Source organism: Xiphophorus hellerii, chromosome 1 (genome assembly GCF_003331165.1).
Source record: "Xiphophorus hellerii strain 12219 chromosome 1, Xiphophorus_hellerii-4.1, whole genome shotgun sequence".
NCBI classification, from domain to species: Eukaryota; Metazoa; Chordata; class Actinopteri; order Cyprinodontiformes; family Poeciliidae; genus Xiphophorus; species Xiphophorus hellerii.
Genome location: NC_045672.1, coordinates 7,950,921 through 7,973,769, shown reverse-complemented (window position 1 = coordinate 7,973,769; position 22,849 = coordinate 7,950,921). Strand labels below are relative to the sequence as shown.

Below are 22,849 nucleotides of genomic sequence, written 5' to 3'. Positions count from 1 at the left end.
GGGCACCTAAGCTTACAGCATTCTTTTATATTAATAACTCATAACAATAGCTTCATCTTACCATATGAAGTTCCATCCTCTTGGCGGCAACGTGGCATTTTTGGAGACAGGCTTCAGTTTAACGTCATGTTTTAATATTGTGAGCCTATAACCTTCTCAATATTAAATGTGTCTGTTATCATGCCAGCTACATTTAATTAAACTGTCCAACACCAGAGCAGACTGAGGTGGCTTTAAACCCCACAGGAATAATAGCATTTCTTTCGTGGATGCTGTGAAAAACTCAAATATTTGAACTATTTTTTACAATAACTAAAAACATGTACATTACAGGACCAAACAACCGGGCTGGACAGAAAGCATCAACCTCCTGCATTATAAATACACCTGTCCTTTGTGTCCTAATGAGAAGGCTCATTAATCCATGTATGTGGTAATTAAGAGTTCAATAATCACCTTCTGTCTCCATTAGTACCTGGACCCTCTGGTCTGTTGGTAAAAAGCTCCAGAATGCTGAAGCCTCTCCCCAGAGACAGATAGGAGCCGTCTGGTTTGGTTGATAGCGACACTAGCTCCACAACGACCAGAGTGCTGGGCAACAGCACGGACGTATGCAGGTACAAAACCTGAGAAATAAACACATGGAACACCAAAGGAGATTATCTAACTTACAGTGTTTAGTCGTTCAGAATGCTTTGAGATTAATTTCCCACATCTTAAAGACAAAAGCCATACATTTGCAATAAATACTAAAGTTTTTCAAAATTAAAGACAATAAGTATACAATATTGAAGGTAAAATATTCACTGACTGTAAAGTAAGAAATTAGTAAGTAAAAACACACTTTTTCTGAGATTGTAAATTGATTTGGGACAAAAAGTGACAAATCCTCCAAGACTTTCCAAGAATTCAAGGTACATATACATGGTTTCCATCTCATAATTTGAGAGGTTTCTGTTTTGCAGTTTATTTTTCACCTTGCACAGTTCATGTTTTCTTTCATTTGTACAAAGGCCCAAATGTGCAGACATACAAAAGAGCTTGTCTCTTAGGTGCTTTTACTATTTTGTCATTCCTGTTCACAACACTTTAAAAAAACACTATTGTACTGAGAATAATCAACATTAAAGCATTTCAAGCATATTTATGACCTAGTTTTCCAACAAAAATATTCTAATTACCGCACAGGTCCTCTTCTTTTTAAAAACTCACACATTCGGCACTGGAGCCAGCTCATTAACACCTTTAGCTGTCCATCATAATACATCTTTAGCCATGTGTTTGTGATAGTTACAGAGTACGATAGGATGGAAAAGGTTTGGTCTGCAAGGCCACATATGTTGTGTTAAAATATTAATGTCCTTATCTACATTATTTCTGCCATCACAGAAGGGTGGACTGTGTTAGCCAAGGGCACTGATACACAATCCCATGATTTTATATGTGAGCAGGGTATATTGCATCCTTGCAATAAAGAAAACAAATTATGATCTGGCAAATAAGAATAAAGGAAAAGAATACAGACACACATAGAAACGACTTGTTTTCTTTAAGCCTGAGTGGGATTGAGCACACTGATGAAAGAAGCATGATGAAGATGACATGTAAAATAATAATAATGACCAATAAACAGCATGTTGAAAATCACATCAGGGAAATGACCTATAAACAAGGACAGATGGTGCACTGTCCCAGGGTACTTTGTTTGGCTGGAAGCATCAACTGTTGCTGTCATTCGAGCAGTTCAGGGACATTCAAAATAAAAACATAACACCAGTGTAGCATTTGGAAGGTAATTCCTAATATCCCAAGGACACTGCAGATTCACATTAGACATGCATTAGAATACACTGAAAGCTGTTGTGACAAAACTGTAAGGAATTTAAGTAGAGACGTGCGCAAAACAAAAAAAATTAGCAACCTTGCTGGATCGATTTATCTCCATTTTAGTCGTGTACCTTGCTACTTAATAAAGAATATCCTTATCTTAGAAAGATGTATCAGCTAATTTTATTACAGCTGTTGCACTCTTTTGAGCTTTGATGTTTGGGACAAATCAATACGATTGTTGATATCATCCTAAAGGAACAGAAATCAACAAATTTTCCTTTCAGGATGTGGATGAGTTGCATTGACCTGCTATTTCTGTACAAGCTCAGAGATGGTAATACCTTTTGGGAGCCTTTTTGTTGTCTGTGCAAGGTAGATGCAATTGTATACAGGCTCTGATGTGCTCAAATTGGAAATAATAGCGTTCCTGTGCCAGAGCCACCCTGTTTCACACAGCACAAAGGTCTGAATAGCATAAGGAGACCTATAAATTCTCTCTGATCCACTGGTTGTGGGGAACAACTCAAGTTATTTTTCTAAATCACCAACAATACCATGATGATATTGTCAGAAAATAAGTTAATCTGAGCTACCCTATAAATAAAGAAATTCTCCAAGCCCTCTGTAACTTCAGATGCAAAAAGGTTCATATAACCCACATGTAAAATAACACAAACTGCAGAAGGGGCTTGTTTATTTCTATTTTTTCTTTTTTTTTTCCTTTTACAGACACCATCTAGTAAGACTAGTATTTTTCCAAATACAAGAACTTCAAAAAAAAAAAGGAGTACAACATACAGAGTAAAGTTCTCCTGACGCTGTGATATAGATTATTTTGTCTGCATTTTTTTTTTTTACATTAACAGCAACGTCTCCTGCAAAGAAGATTGTTTATACAAAATATGACATAAAAGTTGTGAAGATAATACAATTAAACTCATCAATCTACAGCAATTTGACTATATTTTCAAAAGATAAATAGCCCTCATCTTGCTCTCACCAAGATCATTTATCAGTTCTAACCCAACATTGACAACAAAATCTAAGCCGGTTCTGTTCTATGAAAAATAATGTAGCAGGAGGCCCACCATGTCTTTTTCCAGAAGCGTGTTTTATATAATTCACAATATTGTTTAGTTTTTGTTTGACATGATTCTCATTAATACAACATGACAGAAGAAGGCAGCTCTGGTGGAGTCCCTTTTAACTCCTACTGTTCACAAATCAACTGCTTGAGATAATTTGTTTGTCAGACATTTGGTCCTACTTATCACTATAGCCTATAGAGGAACTCAGAACTGATTCAGCGACAAGGTTAACACCTTGTCAGGCTGATCACATGCAGGCTGATCCAAACATGTGCATAATGCTATGTTTGGTTTTCATCACATTTGTTCATATTTTGGCCAAACTTCTACACTTTGGTTTCATCTGGTCTGAAGGGCATTTTCCCACAAGTCTTCTGACTTGCTTAGATCAAACTTTGTAAAGTTTGATCAAAGTTTGAGAGAAAAAAGGATCTTAATGCAATATCATCAAATAGAGGCTACAGATCATTTTTCTGTTTTTCAGCGAGTATATTTGTATTTGTTGTTGGCCCATAACTGTACTTCAGTTCCCAGGTGGTCAAGTCAGACAGCAGCACCATTTCGGAGTCTGGTTCTGCCAGAGGTGGGGTTTTTTTGTTGTTGTTTTTTATTACAAGATAGTTTTCCTTCTCTATGCCAACCCCTCCATCCCTAGGGCTAGATATGGAATGAAATGAAATATTTATCACCATGCTTTGTGTTCATTATAGAACTTCTTAATTTATGTTTCTTAATCCTACTGAAGGTAATCAAATTTGTTGGTGTGAACTGAAACATTATTATATTCTACCAAACCTTTGTTGAACTGGACTAAATTGACTTGTGTATAACTGAAGCTTAATTTTGTTGTTCTGAATTGATATACTGAGGCCAGATTAATTCAGTCTTTATATACCTGTGCTGTTACAAGAATTTAAACATGCAGATAAATAAAGAGTCTAAAATGACGCTTTAGGGATTTCTGTAATTTCTCTGGGCACAGCATGCTCAAATCTAGAAAGATGGGACTACTCCTACAAAGTCTGACCTTGAATGGGTTCCACCAGTAAATATACTGTACTTTCTCAGTATAAAATTATGGACCCCAGCTTGTTTGGATACAGCAGAAAGGGTAACAACAATATTATGCCCAAGATCGCTCTCTTTTATTCCTGGCACTCCTTAGAAAAGTGTCACTTTGTTATGGTACTGTCATCGACTCCATCTTACATTCATTTCAGTCACTGTGTTCAAATGCTGTTTTAGCAGAAAGATTTGGGATTTGCATCTTATATGACTGAGTTACATAAGTCACTAAATGAAGCATCAAGCCTTCTCATCAAACCATGTCATCATAAAAAAGGGTGGGAAGTGTTCAGCCAAGTGTCAGCTTTCCATCAATGCAGGCTGCAGCTGATAAACAGCTCCAATCAATGCAGAGACATTTGACTTGGTAATGAAAGCAGATTGTTGGAGGACAAAAGCCAAATGTTTGAAGGTTTTAGAGAGTATTTAGAATACTTTGAAAAAGGCTCAGAAACAACTCCTTTGTCTTCTCATTGTTGAAAGTTAAGACAATCTCTGGCAGAATTTAGGGAACAATGAAACATTGCGGTTATTAATGACAATTCCCACAAATCTGGTTTTTATAATACAGAAAATTCATGCATACAATTGAAGAGATATGTAGTAACGTCAATGTTTGTAGAGAAGCAATAAACTAAAATGAAAGGGATTTTTAAAGATTTCTCTTCTTCTCTATAAAGAATGTGCTCCCTCATTCTCATATGAGATACAGTGGGACAGATATCGCTGTCCCACTGTATCTCTTACTAACAAACAGGTAGTAATCAGGAGGAACGGGACATTTTCCAGTGGGCTGGTCTGATGCTTGGGCCACAAGGGCAGTTTTCCCTCTTTTTTTGACTGACCTGAACTGATTAGACTACTTTGTAAAAACTGAGAATTATGGCCATTTTTAAAATTTAATTTAGTGTCAGAGGCAGAGCGAGGAGCTGAGAAAGAAACTCTCATGACCAGTTCACTGCTCAGGCATATATTAATGTTTTAGGGTTGACCATATTTCTTTAAAACTACTCTTATGCAAAGGGGAAAAAAACACAATAGGGTCATTGTAAAGATATGCAGGTTGTTCTATTTTGCATTCAATTGCACCTCTAGGTTTGTACTAAACACAGAAGTCAGTTTGTTTCTTCAAAGTTCAATATTCATGACGCTTCCCCACCAATACAAACAAGATTTTAACAGATCTGTACAATAAGACAATGCTGTGAGCTCTTGTGACTTGAATGCCACTGAATTTCTGGGAGAAGTCATTTAGAGAAATAGCTTGCATCTGTAGCAACACCAGGCGCCACATATGTCTGGCCTAATGAGAGGTTATGCTTTGCAGCAACAAAGCGGCACTTGATTCTCGCAGGGGTAAATATCTAAGAGCTGTAACTTAAGTCAAGATGGAAGAGGAGCAATATGGTGATATTAAAATAACTTCAACATGGAGGCATGTAGTATGAAGTCACTGTCAACAACCAACCTGTCAGCAGCTTTTGAAGCATTATGCTAAGAAGATTCATTTATGGGTGACATAGAACCCATCTATGACTAGCGAGAGGTGAGTGGAAGTGTGAGAAAGCAATACTGTGGAAAATTAAAGCACAACAAAACACCTCAAGTAAAATTCTTTCAATTACTTTGGGTATGTACCTTCGACAGCGAAGAAAGAAATTACAGTTCTGAGTCATTAAACTGGATGCCAGTCTGCCTCTTCTTAACTGAAATAATCAATTTTCTCAAGGTAGAATGCTGTTTTATAATTTCATATCAGACTAAGATGGTTTTAAGGAAATGATTTTAGGGAAATGGAATAACAACCTGCACTGACCTAGAGCTTGCTTTTCGTATGCAGCCCTAACCCTCCAAAGCTTTTCATTTGCTTCACTATTTGTCTTTTGGTGCTAAATGAATGATTAGGAACCTTTCACACAGCTATGAAAGTATAATTTACCCCTCAACCTGGAAATACATGTTCCAAAATCAAAGTGTTAAAATTACTTACTTAAAAATCATCACTAGTCTCTGGGCTGGAAAAGGACTCATATTCATCATACCACCGCACACTGTGAGCAGGATGGTAAAAAAAAGTTTGTATAAATTTCAGAAGATTATTTCTAGAGCAATGCAGCAGAGAAGCCAAACCACATCTTCATAAGAACCATTCGATTTTAACAAGAAGGAAAGAAACAAATGACGTGTTTTAAAAGCCTATTTGCATATTGTTAGGTCTGATGGGGACTGGAGTAGCAGTGGGCATTTATTGTATCGTTTATTATTTATTGTGATAAATTTTCTATAAGAAGAATTTTGATTCATACAATAAATTCCAATTCCAAAAAATTGTTCATACTGTCAGGATTGTTAACTTTACAATCAACTCCACTGTTTGTTAAAAAAGAAAGTATCAAGAAATATCAATAAATTTGAAAATATAATTAAATGCAGTGACTGTGTGCAGTCTAGTAATACAAATAACACTTCTTTATGTGACGGATGACCTACAGAAACATATTACAAATGCGTTTGTTTTTCAAGAGTAATATTTGTGCTTCTGGGTCTATAAACGCTCCTGCTTAAAAAGTTGGGTTAATTTTATTGCTTTTCACACAGTTTTACTTGCAGTGCCATGAATTTGACCAACACTGTGAATTGTCTTGGAGACTTGGACATAGATAATAAGTTACATGTATGATATGCATGCTTGGCTTAGCTAGTGATACAATATCCAGATTCCAGAGTTCAAGACTGACATTGCTGCACGTTTTGTTCACAAATGTGGAAAAAAAGCTTCTACTTGTGGACATAAGTTTTTGCTAGACAACTGTTACGTTCACTGCATCTCAAAAGCCTATACTATGGGACTTTGCTGTCAAGTGTTCAAGTCATCCAGCTAAAATCAAAGATTCAGAAATAAAGCAAATGCTTTTGGCAGTTTCTTGGCTGCAATGCTTTGATATCAAAGTCTATATATGAGGCTCTCTAATACAAGTCTGGCAGCAGGATGAGGATGAGAAAAGAGATAGAGGAGGTGAAAGAGAAAGAAGGAGAGATTCAGCGAGTCATTTTACAGGCACAGAACCAGTGGGTATCAGTATCACAAATCCTTTTGGTGTGAAATTTTGTGACAGTCACAAGCACAGCAGAGATGAGAGATGGCAGAGTGGATGATAGAGAGGCTAAGAAAATGACAAGAATTGAGGCTTCAGGCTCCCTTGTGGCCAATATGTCACTGGATTGCAGCAAGAGAGATAAGACTGGTATGCATACCGTATGTGTGACAGGTGAATAAAAATAATTTTAAAAAAAAAGTATACCAACAAGACAAGATTTTTCAAACCAACTGTTTTTGTGAACATTATATGCACTGGGTAGTTACACAGCACTTGGAAAATTATTGATATGCAGGAAATCTCCTGCACATCGGGACTCCTTGTCAACACCACAAGTCTTTTCCTGTACTCCACTGAGTTTCATATGAAAATAATAATATTCTCATGGTTTAACATATGGAAATATCACTCCATATATATCCCAGCAGGAGGCTGACTGTAGCTATTAGACATTAAAATGTAAATGTTTTAAAGGAGGTCAAACCTTACCACAGATAGACAAAAAAAAGAAAAACACAAAGCTTGAGCAATATTGCCAAAATTTCTTATTTTATCTTAAATCAAGTTTGTTACACTAACAGTCTTACTAGTTGTTAACATCAAAACTGGCTTCAGTTCCAGAAAAAGACAATATACAGGATATAAGAAATCTGTAAACGTTCTCCATCTGATTCAAACAAAACTCTATACCATCTACAATTTTGCCAACAAGAAATTGAAGTGCTTGCTGGGTCATTTTTTACTTTGAAACAGAGGTTTTGGTCTCCTGACATTTGCTAAACTCTGAGTGAAATGTTTCACAGTCTTTGGGTGCTGCCTGAACGGTGGAGGGGCAACAAAATGCTGCAGGATGGCAACAAGGAAAGAAAACAGTGTCTCTGTGCCAGACTTCAGACACAAAGAGGCAAAGATGGAATTGACACGTCAAAGCTAGGAACAACAAAGTACAAGACAGGCAGAATCTTTTTCTTTCCCCTCAGTCTCAACACACGCCCACACACAAACAGGCAGCGCAGACCCCAGGGAGAGCTGATAGCAGAAATATTGGGACGAGCTTGCTGTGTGTGGATCTCTTGTATGTGTGTTTTAGAATCCGAGTGTTTGCGTGTTAATGTGATAGGGAGAGGGGACAGGAAGAGAAGAAGTAGACAGGCATGGAGAAAGAACAGTCAAATACAAGGCAAGTATGAATATCCAACACACACTAAAATTGAACACACACACACAACTAAAACCTCCTTGAGGCTCTCATCTCTCTCTGTCACCTCAGCAGTAGCTGTTGTGGGCCCTTCAGGTCCTTTGATTGTGCATACACACCCCTACACACACACCCACAGTGTATAGCTGTGTATTAGGGGATGTGCCACTCCACTGTGTAAAGCTGTTAAGCAGCAGCTGCTCCACGATGTGTTTGGTCCCCGCGGAACTGAAATATTGATCAGTTCTCAAGAAAGGCGTGCAGTCTTCAACCCCATCGTCCCCATGTATAATTGAAGTGTATATCTTTTAGTGTGGAATGCCAGTTGGGAGAAGGAATTAAGCACAGAGGTAGGCTGGAGACGGGTCCTTGTGCTATGGAAGCTCCTTTGTCCATCAATCATACGACCTTTTGCACAGGCGGTTTTCATACTCGGAGAAGCGCCGTGAATTGGAAGAGAAAGGGAACAGAACAGACTCAGATTCGATCTAGGTTGATGATTTACAGCCAGACATTTATCTGAGCACTTAGCAGCTCTGAATAAAGAACGACAGATGCCTCTAGAGCATTTTGGGCAAGTGATCTTTGACACATGACAAAAATATCTGTAAACCTCATGAAAAGATCAAAACTAAAAAGACATCTATTAATAAGAAAACTCTGTTCACCTAGTTATTTTTACATCTTGACTGGAAGTTGAGCTTAGAAAAATGATTTGAATGTTTTAATTGGTGCTATCTACTTTCACCTGCTGGAAATTCCAGTGTATAGTTTGTGCACAAAGTTGGTGTTATGATCATCTAGACTGCAGGTGCTAAATAAGTTAAATAGCAATTGTCAAAACATTCTTATCTTTAAGGCAATTTTGAAGACAAAAACTGGTCTTAACCAGTACCACAAGGTGTGCCTAATGACGTGGACAATAAGTGTGTGAGAAGTTATTTTTGTTAATCTGCAATGCAATAAAAAAAATACACTTGTGTCTCAGGGCACAAATGAAATTTGGTGACACTTTCACATACTTCCAATAAACAAACTGGTTCCAATTCACGGCTTAATGTACACAAGAGATTGTTAAAAAGCTCTGGAGTTTAAAGATACGACACACACTCACAGAACAAGTGTAATGCACCCACAAATGCTCCAAGTAATACTGAGCAATAATACAAATGTGCTTGATCATTTAAACAAAAAACAGACAAATAGAAATGCATGACATTTTAGAATCCACACTAAATGAATAGGCTGATATCTTTCATCAAATCTCCATTGTTGTAGTGATTACAGAACAACGCTGAGCTGACTAACCAATGGGGTGTAAAATGTAAGCAAAGGTTAAGCCAAAGGTTGTGACTGCAACATTAAAAGAACTGTACACACAGCTTGACCCTTATTTATCAATGCAAACCAATGGATTATGTGCTGTCATCCTCTGACTGCAAAAAAAGAAGCACATAGTAAATTTAAACTGACCAACGTGTGGAGACCATTCATCAGAGAAGTAGCCAAGAAGCCTGTAACTGTTTAAGGAGCAGCTATGAGGCATGTCCTCCACAAATCTGTCCTTGGAGCGGTAAGAAATACAGCCATTGAAGTCATGTTTGCAATTTCTCACAACATGAAGAAAAGGGTGCTCTGGTAAGATGAGACCAAACCTAAATTATTTAACCGTCGTACAAAGCTGTAGTTACGCATCACCCTGAACACACCATTCCCATACTGACATGTTGTGGTGGCCACATCATGCTGATGGTTTTCTTTAGCATGGAGAGGGAAGTTGGTCGGGGTTGATGGGATGTTGGATGGTGCAAAACAGTAAAACTGAAAGAAAAAGCTGCAAAAAAAATTGTCAGAGGAATATGGGTTCCTTTTTCAGCAAGCTAAAGAGCCAAAACATACAGGTAGCGCTAAAATGGAATAGAAAGCATGTTCATGTGTTAAAATGATGTGAAATTCAGGCTACAAAGCTGTGCAGATACACCCAAAAAGATTTTGAGTTAATGGTTTTCATACAAAGCCCTGACTCAAAGGGGCTGAATACAAGTAGATGCTACACTTTTCAGATTTTATTTTATTTTATTAAGACATGTATAATTTTCCCTCCACTTCATAATTGTGTTCTATGTTTTGTTGGGGTATCATATTATAATTGCTATAAAGTACATTGGAGTTCAGGGTGACAAATGTGAAAAGGTTCAATAGGCATGACACCTTCTGCCATGCACTGTAAGCATTAACTCCTTAAAGAAAATGTCATGGTTTTTGTTATAAAATTATTTTTAAAAAAGTATACATCTAACATCAAAAACAAATCATAAATGTATCCTAATAAAATATTCTGTTTCTTCTTCAAAACTCTTACTGCAAATGTTTGTTTCTTGCCTCCATGTCTGTAGATTTTAAAAGTAGACTATTAAACATAACAAAAATCATAAATTCAAAAGATTATCACAGAGCAGAGTCCAACTGCAGAGATAGAAATCCCCGTAGCTACAGGACAACCAGATTTAACCTAGAATTAAAAGTTTTAACCCATGAAACAAAATTGAAGCCAAGGAAGGTTAAATATTATCTAATGACTATTCTTTCCAACTGGAATGAAACAGGGGTCCTACATAAGAACTTGGTAATCACCTGTTCCCTAAACGCAGCAGCAAAGGGCACAGTTCCTTCCTACGTAACAGCTGAATGTTCACGCTTGACAAGCTGTGAAACACATGAGCAAAAAAAATATGGTTGACTGCAAAACACAGTGTATCGCACACAAAAAAAGAAATGCAGCTGAGTTCAAAGAGATTTTCTTTTTTCCTTCAGCTGAACATGTCTTTGCTTTTAGAGAGGGTGGTGAAAAAAATGGAAAGAACGAAAGCTTCTTTGACTGGAGCTTTGTTACAGCAACAGCAGCTTCATTTTGACAACATATTGCGTGCTTTCAGTGAGTGGAAACTCATGCTTTACAGCACGACTGTGACTGAAGCCCCACTTTAAACCAACTCATTTTTATAATAAAAAAACCCCCAAATCCTTACGAAACAAAATTGGAGAAATTGCAGGACTGATGCAAATACTTTCCCCATCGGTAAGATTCTGTCTTCTGCTTCTCACTTCTTTGAAGTCGTGTAATAAGGCTATCTGATGGCTGACGGTTATGTTGATGCATAAGCGAGTGAAGCTAAGTGTTTTTAATCACCATCTGTATCTAAGACATGGCACTCCATCTTGCTGAAGGTTTTTGTTGTTTTTAAAAAGGCATAACCCTAGGCCTTTCTTTCAATATTCTAACAGAAAACTTTCATATAAACCTTTAGATGTACTAGTCCTAACTTGAAGCATTTGGAGACCTAGATAAACAGAGGTTTGTGTTGGTCATGAACGGAGCTTGGCCTTTTCCTCCCAAGCCCAGCTGTCGGTCTGATAATGTTGCACATGTGAGAAGAAACCACTGGTTCTCTGTAAAGGCTAGGGAGCTCAAATGGAGTGATCACAGGAAGAGACAATGCAAAAAAGATGCACATTTCTCCCTTTCCTCCTCTTGTTTCTCTTCTCTGCGTACGGATAGCACAACATTGCCCTCTGCTGACAAATCTGCAGAGAAGACAAATCTGAAGTGCAATATTTTAACTGCCATTCAAAAGATCTGAGTCAAGATATAATAAAATCTGTAGCAAATTTTATCAAATCTGCAACTGCTCCTAAAAAAAACAAGCATTCAGAAGATTTTGCAACATTAAAATTACTTTGCTTTACTACAATATCAAACATCCTAAAACAGTACAGACAATGAAGGTTAAAAATGAACCTGTTTTTTTTTTTTTTTTTTAAACAAAGGTTTGATCTTTTACAATCAGTGGTTATGATTTCTGCATCTGGCCCATAAAAGAAACACTTTAACAAGCCCATGCAGCTCACTTAAAAAATAAATTGCATTTGTGACAGCATCGTAATGATGTGATGAGTTCTGTTTAGGGACAAAAAACAGGTACAAAAAAAATGAAACCAAGTTAAAATGGAGCTCCCTCTCTTTCTGTCTTTAATCACTGCACATTTTTGCTTTTCTGTGCATATTAAAATCAATCCATCATGGCCTGAGTGGGGAGGGAGGTGCAATTTTCAACGTGCTAATGCAGCTTAGGAGTGAATCCCCACCCCACTGACATTATTTGGATATGAAACAGCAATTTACCACTCATAAACACGAGCATGAGCGCGAAAGCAACGCGCCAAATCTAATAAAAAGAAGGGGGAAAAAAGCTGCTGCAGCTCTCGCCGCGTGGCAGAGAAAGGGCCAGACCTACTTTATCGTCCTTATAGGATATGATGTGGTTTATATTATTATCCTGGATGGATAATGGGATTTAGATGCTGATTGGGATACCAAGTGGATTTTTATGGCGGCTATGACTATTGTGGTGGATCAAAGTAAGGCTGTGCACAGCGAAAATGCTGGATCAAACGAACATCAAGCAGATGGTGGGTTAGGGGGGGGAATGGAGAAAACTGATGGTGGCAAAATGGAAATCAGAATGGGCCATAGCTGTGACTCATTCATGTCACTGCTAAAAGATTTTTGCAACACTTTCTTTTTCACTAAAAGATGTGTATTTTACACACAAACACGCTGCAAGGTGAGGAGACAAATTTGTACCGCCCTCAGTAGATTTCAAATTTGGAAGCTACGGGGAGGCTCTTCGTTGCTCCGATCCATTTATAAAGCAGTGGGTGACTGGCCTCCTGCCTGGATTCATAGAGACATTCAGATGTTTGAGGGAGAACACAGGCACCCAGCTGCTCCCCAGATATCGGCTCAAATATAACAACATGGAGCCTTCGGATAAATTTTCAACTACACTACACGGAGCTACATTTTATTGTTGATATTTGTTGGCTCTAAAAAATAACCCCTCTGGCAGGCAATGTCAAACTTTATTCGACTTCAAGATGTCAAATCCTGCCATCAGTTAGACTGCAACTCTGCATCTGACTGGCTTTTTACAGTCACAGAAAAAAAAGAATATGTTATCAAAAGAGCTAAACATCTACTTTGTAGAATGTCACTGAAAAACAGACAGTTGAGATTTTAAAAAAATTGTATTGTGTAAAAAAAGGGGGGTTTTATTTTTCTCTTCTTCCTCCTTTTATGGCATAGATGCAATGTGTGCAGATAGCTTTTCTCAGGCATTTTAGAAAACCTGCCACTGTTCTACTATCGATCCATTCCACACTATATCAATGTTCTTTATGCTACATGAAACAGTGCAGATCTGTTTGGATCAGGGCTCTTCAAACTGTGGTTTGTGACCCTCCTGGGCCATGTGACTTGAGGAAAAAAATAATCAATAAACCAGAAAAAGTAACTTAGCCTATGCCAAGGACATGGAAATGTAAAGATTTCTGTTACCTAAAGCTACCGTGAGTAAAGAGACCAAGGGCCTGAGCTTAAAAGGATACAAAGAAACTAAATTACTACATTTAAAATATTAAATTTCCAGGTGTAATTAGTAGGCGTGTTGTGCCTGCAATAGATTGCAGGCACAAAAGTGGTGCTGACCACCCTAGCTGAATAAGGATTTTGCATCTGCTACTGGCTGGCTGTCATCATGAAGTGTTGGAGAGCAGAGTGGTCACTGAAAAAGATGAAGCTGAAAGCAATGGTGGTGCTGGAGGCATAGCAATGATACAAAAATAATTATAATACATGTCCTTTAAGTATTTCAAAGTGATAAAACATAACAATAAAAACAAAAACTATTCTTTATTGGACTTACATCTGGATTGTGACTGGGCCATTCTAAGACATGCATATGTTTTGATCTAAACTATTCCACAGTAGTTTTGCTGTGGTGGCGGAAGGGTAAAGCACAACCCACATATAGAGGCCTTAGTCCTCGACATGGCCGTCGCAGGTTCGATTCCCGGCCTGGTGATCGTTGCCGTATGTCTTCCCCTTTCTCTCATTACCCACTTTCTTGTCAATTCATTATTAAATAAAGTACACTAAAGCCAATAAGGCCTTTAAAAAAATAACTTGATAAAAGGACTATAAAGCAAACAGTATAGTCTACAAAGACATTGGTATTTTGACGCCATAAAATATTCAACACAATCCAAGTTCCCTATCTTACCCCCTTATAAAGAATATACAAAGGGTTTTTTTTTGTTTGAAATTTATAATAGTATCAATTTGTTAATGCTCATCAGAGGACAAAAAAACAACATTGCTGACCATCAGGTTTTTGTTCAGTGGAGAAGTAAAATAAGTCATGAGTGTCATAAAGAAGCCTGACTTGTAGACAAGTTTAATTTCTCTGTAGACTTAGTACTAGTTTTTGTATCTCACATATTTGATTCTTACAACATCTTATTTAGCACTTTCAATAAGTTATGAGGAATTTCATCATCAAAGCACATCTTTCAGAGAGGACATGAGATATCGTGACATAAAAATGGTTTCTCTGTTTCCTTTGTCTAATGATGATTACAAAGTACAAAGGAGCAAAAGAATGATGGCGGAGAAATTACAGAGAATGAACAGAGGGAAACCATAGAGGTGGCTCAAAGATTAAAGCTGTGTGTTTTTGAAGATAGAGAGTTTAAAACACCAGCACGGCACAGACAAGTAGTCAGCTTGTCTGTGCCATAGCCACATCTTCAGGTCAGCCATGGTGCACCATGGCTGACCTGAAGATGTGGCTATGGTTCTATTTAAAACTGAAAGATGCAGAAACTCATTTCCATGCTGAGTGTTTGTCATTATAATGAAGAAAGCATTCTCTCCTTTGAGCAGCATAATCAGCACATCACTAACTAGAAGCTCAAAGTAATGATTTGATGAATCAATTCAACTAATCATCAGTGTACCAGAGCAGAAGTTGTGCTTCAGGCTCATAATAAGAAATTGCTCCAGAGTGATTTAAAAGTAGCTGTCTACAAGGATGTTTTTCTAAGCCTATGGTTGCAGAGCTCAGCAGCAGAAATGTCCTGAAAACAACAGAGAATGTCCAGTATCGTACAAGCAGCAGTAAAGCAAAGTGATATTTTAGGGCTCACTGTATTATTTGGGTCTACTCAACTGACCAAATTACAACATTTTGAGGTAGGATGTCCGTCTGCCTCCTGAGTGCAGCTCTGAACAGGAAAGGGGACATTATCTGCTGTTTGCTCTTGGCCAGGACTTTCTTGGAAAAAAGTTTTAAATCCTAATGGGTTTTACCCTGGTAAAACAACAGTAAAATACAATAAAGGAAACCTCAGCCTCCATATTTTGGGTCCGTTGCAATTACGTTTTACCATTCAGAGTTTGGATATTGGCACAAAAACACTTGACTGTCACTGGGTACACCATGAAAAGATTCAGTCCATCATAAAGAAGCAATGAACATATAATTAAGGACCAATTTATAAACATTGATTTACTCAATATGTGTCTGAATAATCCCAAACACCAGTAGAGAACGCTAATAGCACAGCCAAGACATAAACTGGAAGAAAAGATTTCCTACAAGGAAGGAAGGAAGGAAGGAAGGAGTTCCTTTGTGCAATAAAGTCTCTAAAACTAAACTTTCCAATGTTCTCAAGAACCCAGAGAAGCTAAGCAGGAATGTTTGACACAATTTATGTCAGTTATGCTGCAACAATTGTGCCATTCTGTCTTTTTTATTTTTAAGATGAACTCAGATGGACATGCCACTTTAAAAATATAAGTTAAATAAAAGTTAAATGCAGTTTTCAGTGATAAGATCTGGGTTTTGTTTCCTTCTGAAAGTTTTAAATATGGAAGTTGTGCAATACAACTTGGATCAATTTTTGGTAATCACCAAAGTGATTGCCAAATTGTTGTGATTAGTTTTGTTTATGCTCATATCACTCTCAAGAGCACAGCAGAACACAATCCAATCAGAAGTGTTGATATAAAAAGAGTTGATTTTTAAATGTTTTGAGTAGTAATTAAATAATTGCAGTGCTCAATTAACACAATTAAGATTTGAATAGGGATTGATTTCAACAAATAATCATTGACTGAATGCTTATGAAGACAACATGAGAAGAATTCATTACAGATCCTCAGAGCCTTGAAGCCCCTAAATGCTTAGCACTTTGCAGCTGCAGTTGTTATTTCAGTGAAATGCGTTAAGACAAAAAGTTACCTCGTTGAAGGAAATCTTGTTGTTTTTCATTTTTTGGGATGAGCTCTTCCATGTTTTTCCAAAAAAGTGCTGGAGTTTTCCATCATACAGAGTCACTCGCAGCTGGTAGGTCACATCTTCCCCAGCTGACAGATCCTGTGGGTCAACAAAAGAAGATGGACAACTAAAAGCTCTTCTTGATGCCTCAAATAAGTTAAGTGAATTATAAATAAATCATATGAACATGCAATTAGAAGGCAGGAAGCTCTAACCAGTCTGAGCTTAAAATATTTTTGCAAAGTAATATGGGCGAAACAGTCGGTCTCTAGGCAAGCAAATCAGTAAAAGAAAATACACAGCCAAACTCAAAAGTATACTTTTAAAACCACCAACTTGGGGGGCTGAATACAATCAAACAACACTTTAAAGATTGTTATTTTAAAAAAATGTTCAAAACCACGCATTATTTTTCTTTGACTTCACATATACTGTATGTCCTGCTTCAGACCGGTGCATTACATAAATCATACAAAAACACACGAGCGTGTGGTTGTAATGTGTCACAACGTGAAAAAGTTCCAAGTGGTATGAAAACCTCTGTAAACCACAATTTTACACGATTGTGCTTTACAATCGTGTAAAATTGTGGGTGACATTACAGGTCTTTATGATTATTTTTCTATATAAAAGTAAATATGAAGTGGACTGAAATACACACAAAATATTGCTGGACCTAACTTGTTTGTTTGTTTAAAACAGTGCTCTCAAACTGCAGTCCTCGAGAGCCAGAGTTTCACAACTTTACTCCTACACACTTGAATTAAATGGCTAAACTGCCTTGCTAGCATGCAGTCAATTTCTACAGAGCTCTGCTAATGAGCTAATATTGGAGCCAGGTGTGCTGAAGCAGAGAAACATCTAAAAGTTGCAGGACACCGGCCTTTGAGGACTATTTTGAGACTACTGGTTTAAACCCAAGAACATTTCTGCCGTTTACAGACAACTAATGTTTGGAATTACCTGCGGGAGTTGCGCTACAGTAAGCCGGCTGAAGCTGAGCTGAAAGCCGTGGTTAGCGGTGAGGTGGTTCTCCACAGCCAGGCGGACTGTTTGGCTGGACGGGGGAACCAACCGGTTCTTGTGAAACAATTCTTCCCAGCTGTCAGCCATGCTGTTTCACTCTCCTGCCTTCACCATATCATTATCAATAAAAAGAGCAAAAAAATAAATAAAATAAAAACAAAAAATTCTGTAAATTGCCTGCGGTTCTACTTTAGAATAGAATTTCTCTCAGTACAGATTTTCATACATGCAGCCGCCATGTTGGAAATCCAGTTGTACTATTTTTTTTTAGAGGGGTGCGGTACAATATAAGCATTTTAAAAAGAAGCCTTGCTTAGTAAAGAAAACAATTTTATACTGATACTAATTAGTTTAAATACTACAATATAGCAAAACGTGTTTCAAACAGTGAATTATCACGAAAAAATCAATTTCGCAATGGGAGTATTTAGCCGGTCTTAACCTGTTCTTTGGTAGACCCCACCGTGCTGCGTCAGTTGCCATGGTAATAATGTGCTCTCATATTTAACGGAATATTACAAGTGAATGCCGAGTAAGTAAATATGATAATACGGTTTTATATTGAAGTACCTAAAAATTAACTATTTTACTGGAGCTGACACATATTCACACAAACACACACACACACACACACACACACCCCCACACGCCCACACACACACACACACACACACTTTGGTTTCTGCAGTCTCCTGACAGCTTACAAAAATAAAATAAAACATAAAATATAACACTACAAGTTGCTTTCTAATCACGACACAAACACTCGTACAGAGTTACTGACGCACACGGCCATACAGTTAATGAATATATAGCAGTATTTCACCGTTTTCCGACATTTGGAGAAAAATTGACAAAATATTATTGCCTATATTATTTGTACTTTTATTGGACAACAAAGATAATGAACTGGAGTCCCATAGGTCACATTTATAATATAATATAATATAATATAATATAATATAATATAATATCAATGATGTATGAGAATAAAGTTCTTTTAAGGAAATTTCTTGAATATTGTTTGGATCGATGTTGTGTTAACAACGAGGGCCTACTATAAATTCTTGAATTTTAATGCAGACCATAGCCCTAATATTTTTATATTTGTTTATTGAGAATGAGACTGATGTTAAATTTGATCTGACCGTTTTAGCACAAAAAAGTTAAAAGATCCAAAATGCTGAAATGAAGGTGCAAGTTTAGTTATGTAAAAGTACAATTGATTATGTTTACAGAGCTACAGTTCAATTAAGTTCAGTTTGTTTATATATCGCCAAATCACAAAACATTGTCTCAAGCCACTTTATAATAATTTCAATACAATCATATAGAGCAGATACAGAAAAAGAAACAGCAAATTGTAAGTTCATTTGATTTGATGACTTCATCTATTTATTTTAAAGGTGACAGTCCAATTTATTAAAAGTAATAAAACATAATTCGATGATTTAAAAATCCAAAATTTGCTATGTTTTAGCGATGTTTTTTGACTTTGTCTTTCTACGTCACTAATAGACGTAATGTATAAAGATAACCACTAGGGGGCAGCACAAAATCACTGCCGCTGCGCTACTGAGCGTCAAGAGGAAGAAGAACAAAGGAAGCGGTACGTATAAACTGTGAAATGTTCGGACTCTTCAAGAAAAACAAACCTGTTAAAATTCGAGGTTATAGTGGGGACAGAAAATACGGCATTGCTTCTAAAGATGTAAAGGAGCTGATTAAAAAGGGCTGTAAGCTGTTACAGGTAAGCCGTATGTTTTTGTAGTTTAATAACTTTCGTCGCTGTCAGTTCCGCTTTTTGTGAACCTGCGAGAATGAAGGGGGAACTGATAACCCGGGACAGCTAAACAGTTTTCTTTCGTTATTAATTGAAAATAAGGCATTTTAATAATCCACGAACAAGTTGAATATTGAGTGAAGCGATAAAAAAAAAAAAGTTTTCCAGAGCTGTGATATGTATAAAGTTTCTCTCTTTAAACTAATATAATTTTAATTAACTCGTATTCAGAATACAACTTGATTGGACAGAAAATGATGACCTATTAATTTCAGTATATTGAACATTTACTGGAGAACAGACGTGAATATTTTTTAAATAATCGTTGTTGGCACAATTATTTTTATTCCACATACTGTAGGTAGAGCAAACACATTTATAAGTGCACCTAAGTACGGTATGTATGAATTAAATGAGTGAAATACCCGTTCTTCTACTGAATAAATTTCAAGTTTAGGATTGTGCTACTGCATTAAAAATATTAATTTACTTTCAGTTTCTTTTTGTGTGTGTTTGCCTGTGATATCATCAGATGAGTCTACATCTGAACATGTTTGTGTATTGCTGTTTATAACATCATCATTTTGCTAAGTTACATTAAAATGTCACAGTTCTGGGGAACCTTTGTGCCCTACCCCTAATGAACTTGTTTAGGGGATGATCATTTCAGTGTGAGAGTCTTGAATTTATTTGGCTTTTTACACATCTTTACCAGCAAATTTGATTTTTGCCAATGAAGCTGTCTGCATCAGTTTGTCATAGACAAACTCTCAAGTCTGTCCGTATGTGCAACATTTGAAGTGGAATAACGCAGCCGATCTGACCCAATTATGTGTTTGTGTATTGGTTGAGCTTACAATAATGTGATGTTTTCATGTTCTTCACCATCCCAGCTGCCACTTTCTGGTGCTCATGTGTGTTTATATGAAGATGGAACGATAGTGACAGAGGATTTCTTTCCCACTCTGCCTGATAACTGCGAACTTGTTCTTCTGTCAAGGGATCAGACATGGAGCGGAGGTACGTGAGATAAAAATATCATCCACATCATCTCTAAAATAAATTTTTTGTGTTATTATTTTAAGCATTTCACTGTTTCTTGTAGTCGTTTGTGACATTGGTCGGTTACTGAACACCGATCGCCACGCTGACGGTCTCATTGAAGCAGCGAAGGGTCTTCTCTCCGACGAGAAATCTTTCAAGAGGCGTAAAGTCCTTACTGACCTGCTGCAGAACCTGGAGGACAGATCAGATCTGGAGAGCAGAGAGGAGGATGAAGACTGGTTTACTGGTACATAGTGTCCAACAATAAATTAAGCTAGTTGATTCTCCCACTTTTTGTATTATTATACTAAGACCAATAAATCAGTTACTTACACGGGTTGCAGCCATAGTTTGCATTGTATATATTGCCTAAAATAAGAATAATGATGCGGATTTCTTTTTCTACACTTACTAGTGGTTGGGTGAGTCCACTTTCTAAACAATTGTTTTTTCTTTTCAAATCGTAGTGATGATGAATGACTCTTGTCTTTGATGTTGGTATCCAGCAACATCAGTGCAGCACTGGACAAAACATGCCAGGGTCTGTCAGGAGCCGACAAACTCCCAGCTTTTTTACACACGCCCTGATTATGAAGTCACAGGTCAAAATGGTGACCTTAAACCCATGTGCATCAACTTGTATTGTATGTTCTCAGGGAAAAATGTCTAGGTTGTGTCAAGTTGTAAGGATCCTTTGGTTAGTTTATTGTCATGATGGCTAGAAAGAGAAACGGTGTTCGTTAATAGATGGCTTTAGCCAACCATCAACCATAAGACAGAAAAGTTTTTACTTTATCATTCATAAAAATGCCCAGAAAATCAGAAATTCTGCTTGTGTACGTAAACTTATGGGCCACGAGGATTATATGCAAACATCTAACAAGGATGAACTGGCACTAACCAAAAACTTTAAACAGAACGTCTTTAAAGATTTTTAGTGAATTTGCGTGAGATGCATAATACTGTGCTTGGAAGCTGTAAATGCCTAAAACCAGCTTTTTATCTGATCAGCACACTTGACTCAACATGTTTGTGTGCTTTAAGAATTATTTAACTGTTGTACTTACTTTTGTAGACATAAGATATAGAGCAATAAGAATCTGTTCAATTTAAACTGCGTTTTTTTTTTTTTTTAGATAAAATAAGAATTTGACATTTTGTGGTTTGTAAAAAGGCCAAATCTTAATGCTTTTTGACGGTTTAAACAACATGTCCACATATACCTTCTCAATGAAAGATCATCTCCAAAATTGTATTAAACTTAACAACCCTTTGAATTGTTTTGGTTCTATTCCAGGTGTCGATGTGCGATTCAAAACAAAGTCTGCCTACATGAAGTACAACTGTGAAAGCAGAATACGGGGCTACATGAAGGAGGTGAACCCGAGGCCCGTTGAGACCCAGCACGTTTCCCTGCGCAAATTAAACGTTTCAATTTCCTGTGTCGATTTTTCAGGTGGACAGTGCAACCAACGGCACACAGAAAGCTAAAGTGAAAGAGGAGTTTTTAAAAACATCCAAGTGCCTGGTTGAGATGCTGAAAAATGACAAGTACAACGGTAAATACTTCGATAGGACTGAAAAGGAGTCTGGGCGCCTCTGCACTAAGGAAGGATGGTTTACCTGTCAGGTACGGCAGAAGTTAAGCTTTGCTGCAACTGAATGGCATCTGCTCCAATTATCAGACAATTGTGATTTTGTTTATTAGGAACAGAAATATATTGTGAGAAGCACAGCAGACATACAGTGAATTAAATGGGCTTTTTTTTTTTTTTTTTTTAACCATTTTTTAAAGACCTAGAATTGCTTTGCACAATCCTCACTCTTCCTCTCTGTGGTCTCCTCAGGGATCCTTTGAGCAGAAATTGTGCCAGTCGCTCCATTCAATCAACCCGTATGGCAGCAGAGAGAGCAGGATCGTCTTCAGCACTTGGAACCTTGATCACAGGTGGGATACTTTCTGTTCCTGGCGCAGTAAAAATAGCAGAGAATCAAACATGTCTTGTTTTTTACCTTTTCTGCAGGATTGAAAAGAAGAGGACTATCATACCTGCTCTGCTGGAGGCTCTGCAGACTCATAAGACCGCAGACATAAACTTGAACTACTTCTACCAAATGCTGTTCACCAGGGAAAACCTCAAGCTAGTGCACATCGTCTGCCACAAAAAGGGAGCGCACAACCTGATGTGTGACACCAATAAGATGTTCAGGACTAGTAAAAATGCGAGGAAAGCAAAAGAAGATACCAAAGGGAAGAAAAAGCGTTGTACCTAAAACATTTTTACGTTAATGTTTTTTTTTAAATGAGTTTTTATTTGCTGTAAAATTGATAACTTGTCGTTCATTGAACAAAATGAAACAAAACAAAACAGTTTTGTAAATCATGAAAAGCTTTTTATTGTATTATGTGGCACAGTAATGTAAAATATATGGATGGATTAAGAATGTTGCCCAAATAATGAGACATTCAATCAGTCTGAGTTACACACTGAAGACAAATGTTAATTATTTTTACATAAATAAGGCAGTAATAATAT

At 37.2% G+C, this 22,849-nt stretch overlaps 2 protein-coding genes across 2 annotated transcripts in view; one reads left to right on the top strand and one right to left on the bottom strand.

Annotated features, from left to right (window-relative positions):
• nphp4 (nephronophthisis 4) overlaps positions 1-17,723 on the bottom strand; it is a 171,423-nt gene extending 153,700 nt beyond the window's left edge. The window contains exons 1-3 of the mRNA XM_032576022.1: positions 17,423-17,723; positions 16,424-16,558; positions 457-626 (exon numbers count right to left, since the gene is read on the bottom strand). Of these exons, the coding sequence (XP_032431913.1) occupies positions 457-626; positions 16,424-16,558; positions 17,423-17,572 (455 nt within the window). The 5' untranslated portion in view covers positions 17,573-17,723. The remainder of the gene's footprint in view (positions 1-456; positions 627-16,423; positions 16,559-17,422) is intronic.
• Positions 17,724-19,070: 1,347 nt separating this feature from the next.
• Positions 19,071-22,801, top strand: dffb (DNA fragmentation factor, beta polypeptide (caspase-activated DNase)). The gene is made up of 7 exons (XM_032570478.1): positions 19,071-19,235; positions 20,162-20,288; positions 20,374-20,559; positions 21,610-21,689; positions 21,769-21,942; positions 22,160-22,260; positions 22,337-22,801. The coding sequence occupies exons 1-7, from the start codon at positions 19,113-19,115 to the stop codon at positions 22,584-22,586; spliced, it is 1,041 nt and encodes a 346-aa protein (XP_032426369.1). The 5' UTR covers positions 19,071-19,112; the 3' UTR covers positions 22,587-22,801.
• The last annotated feature ends 48 nt before the right edge of the window (positions 22,802-22,849 follow it).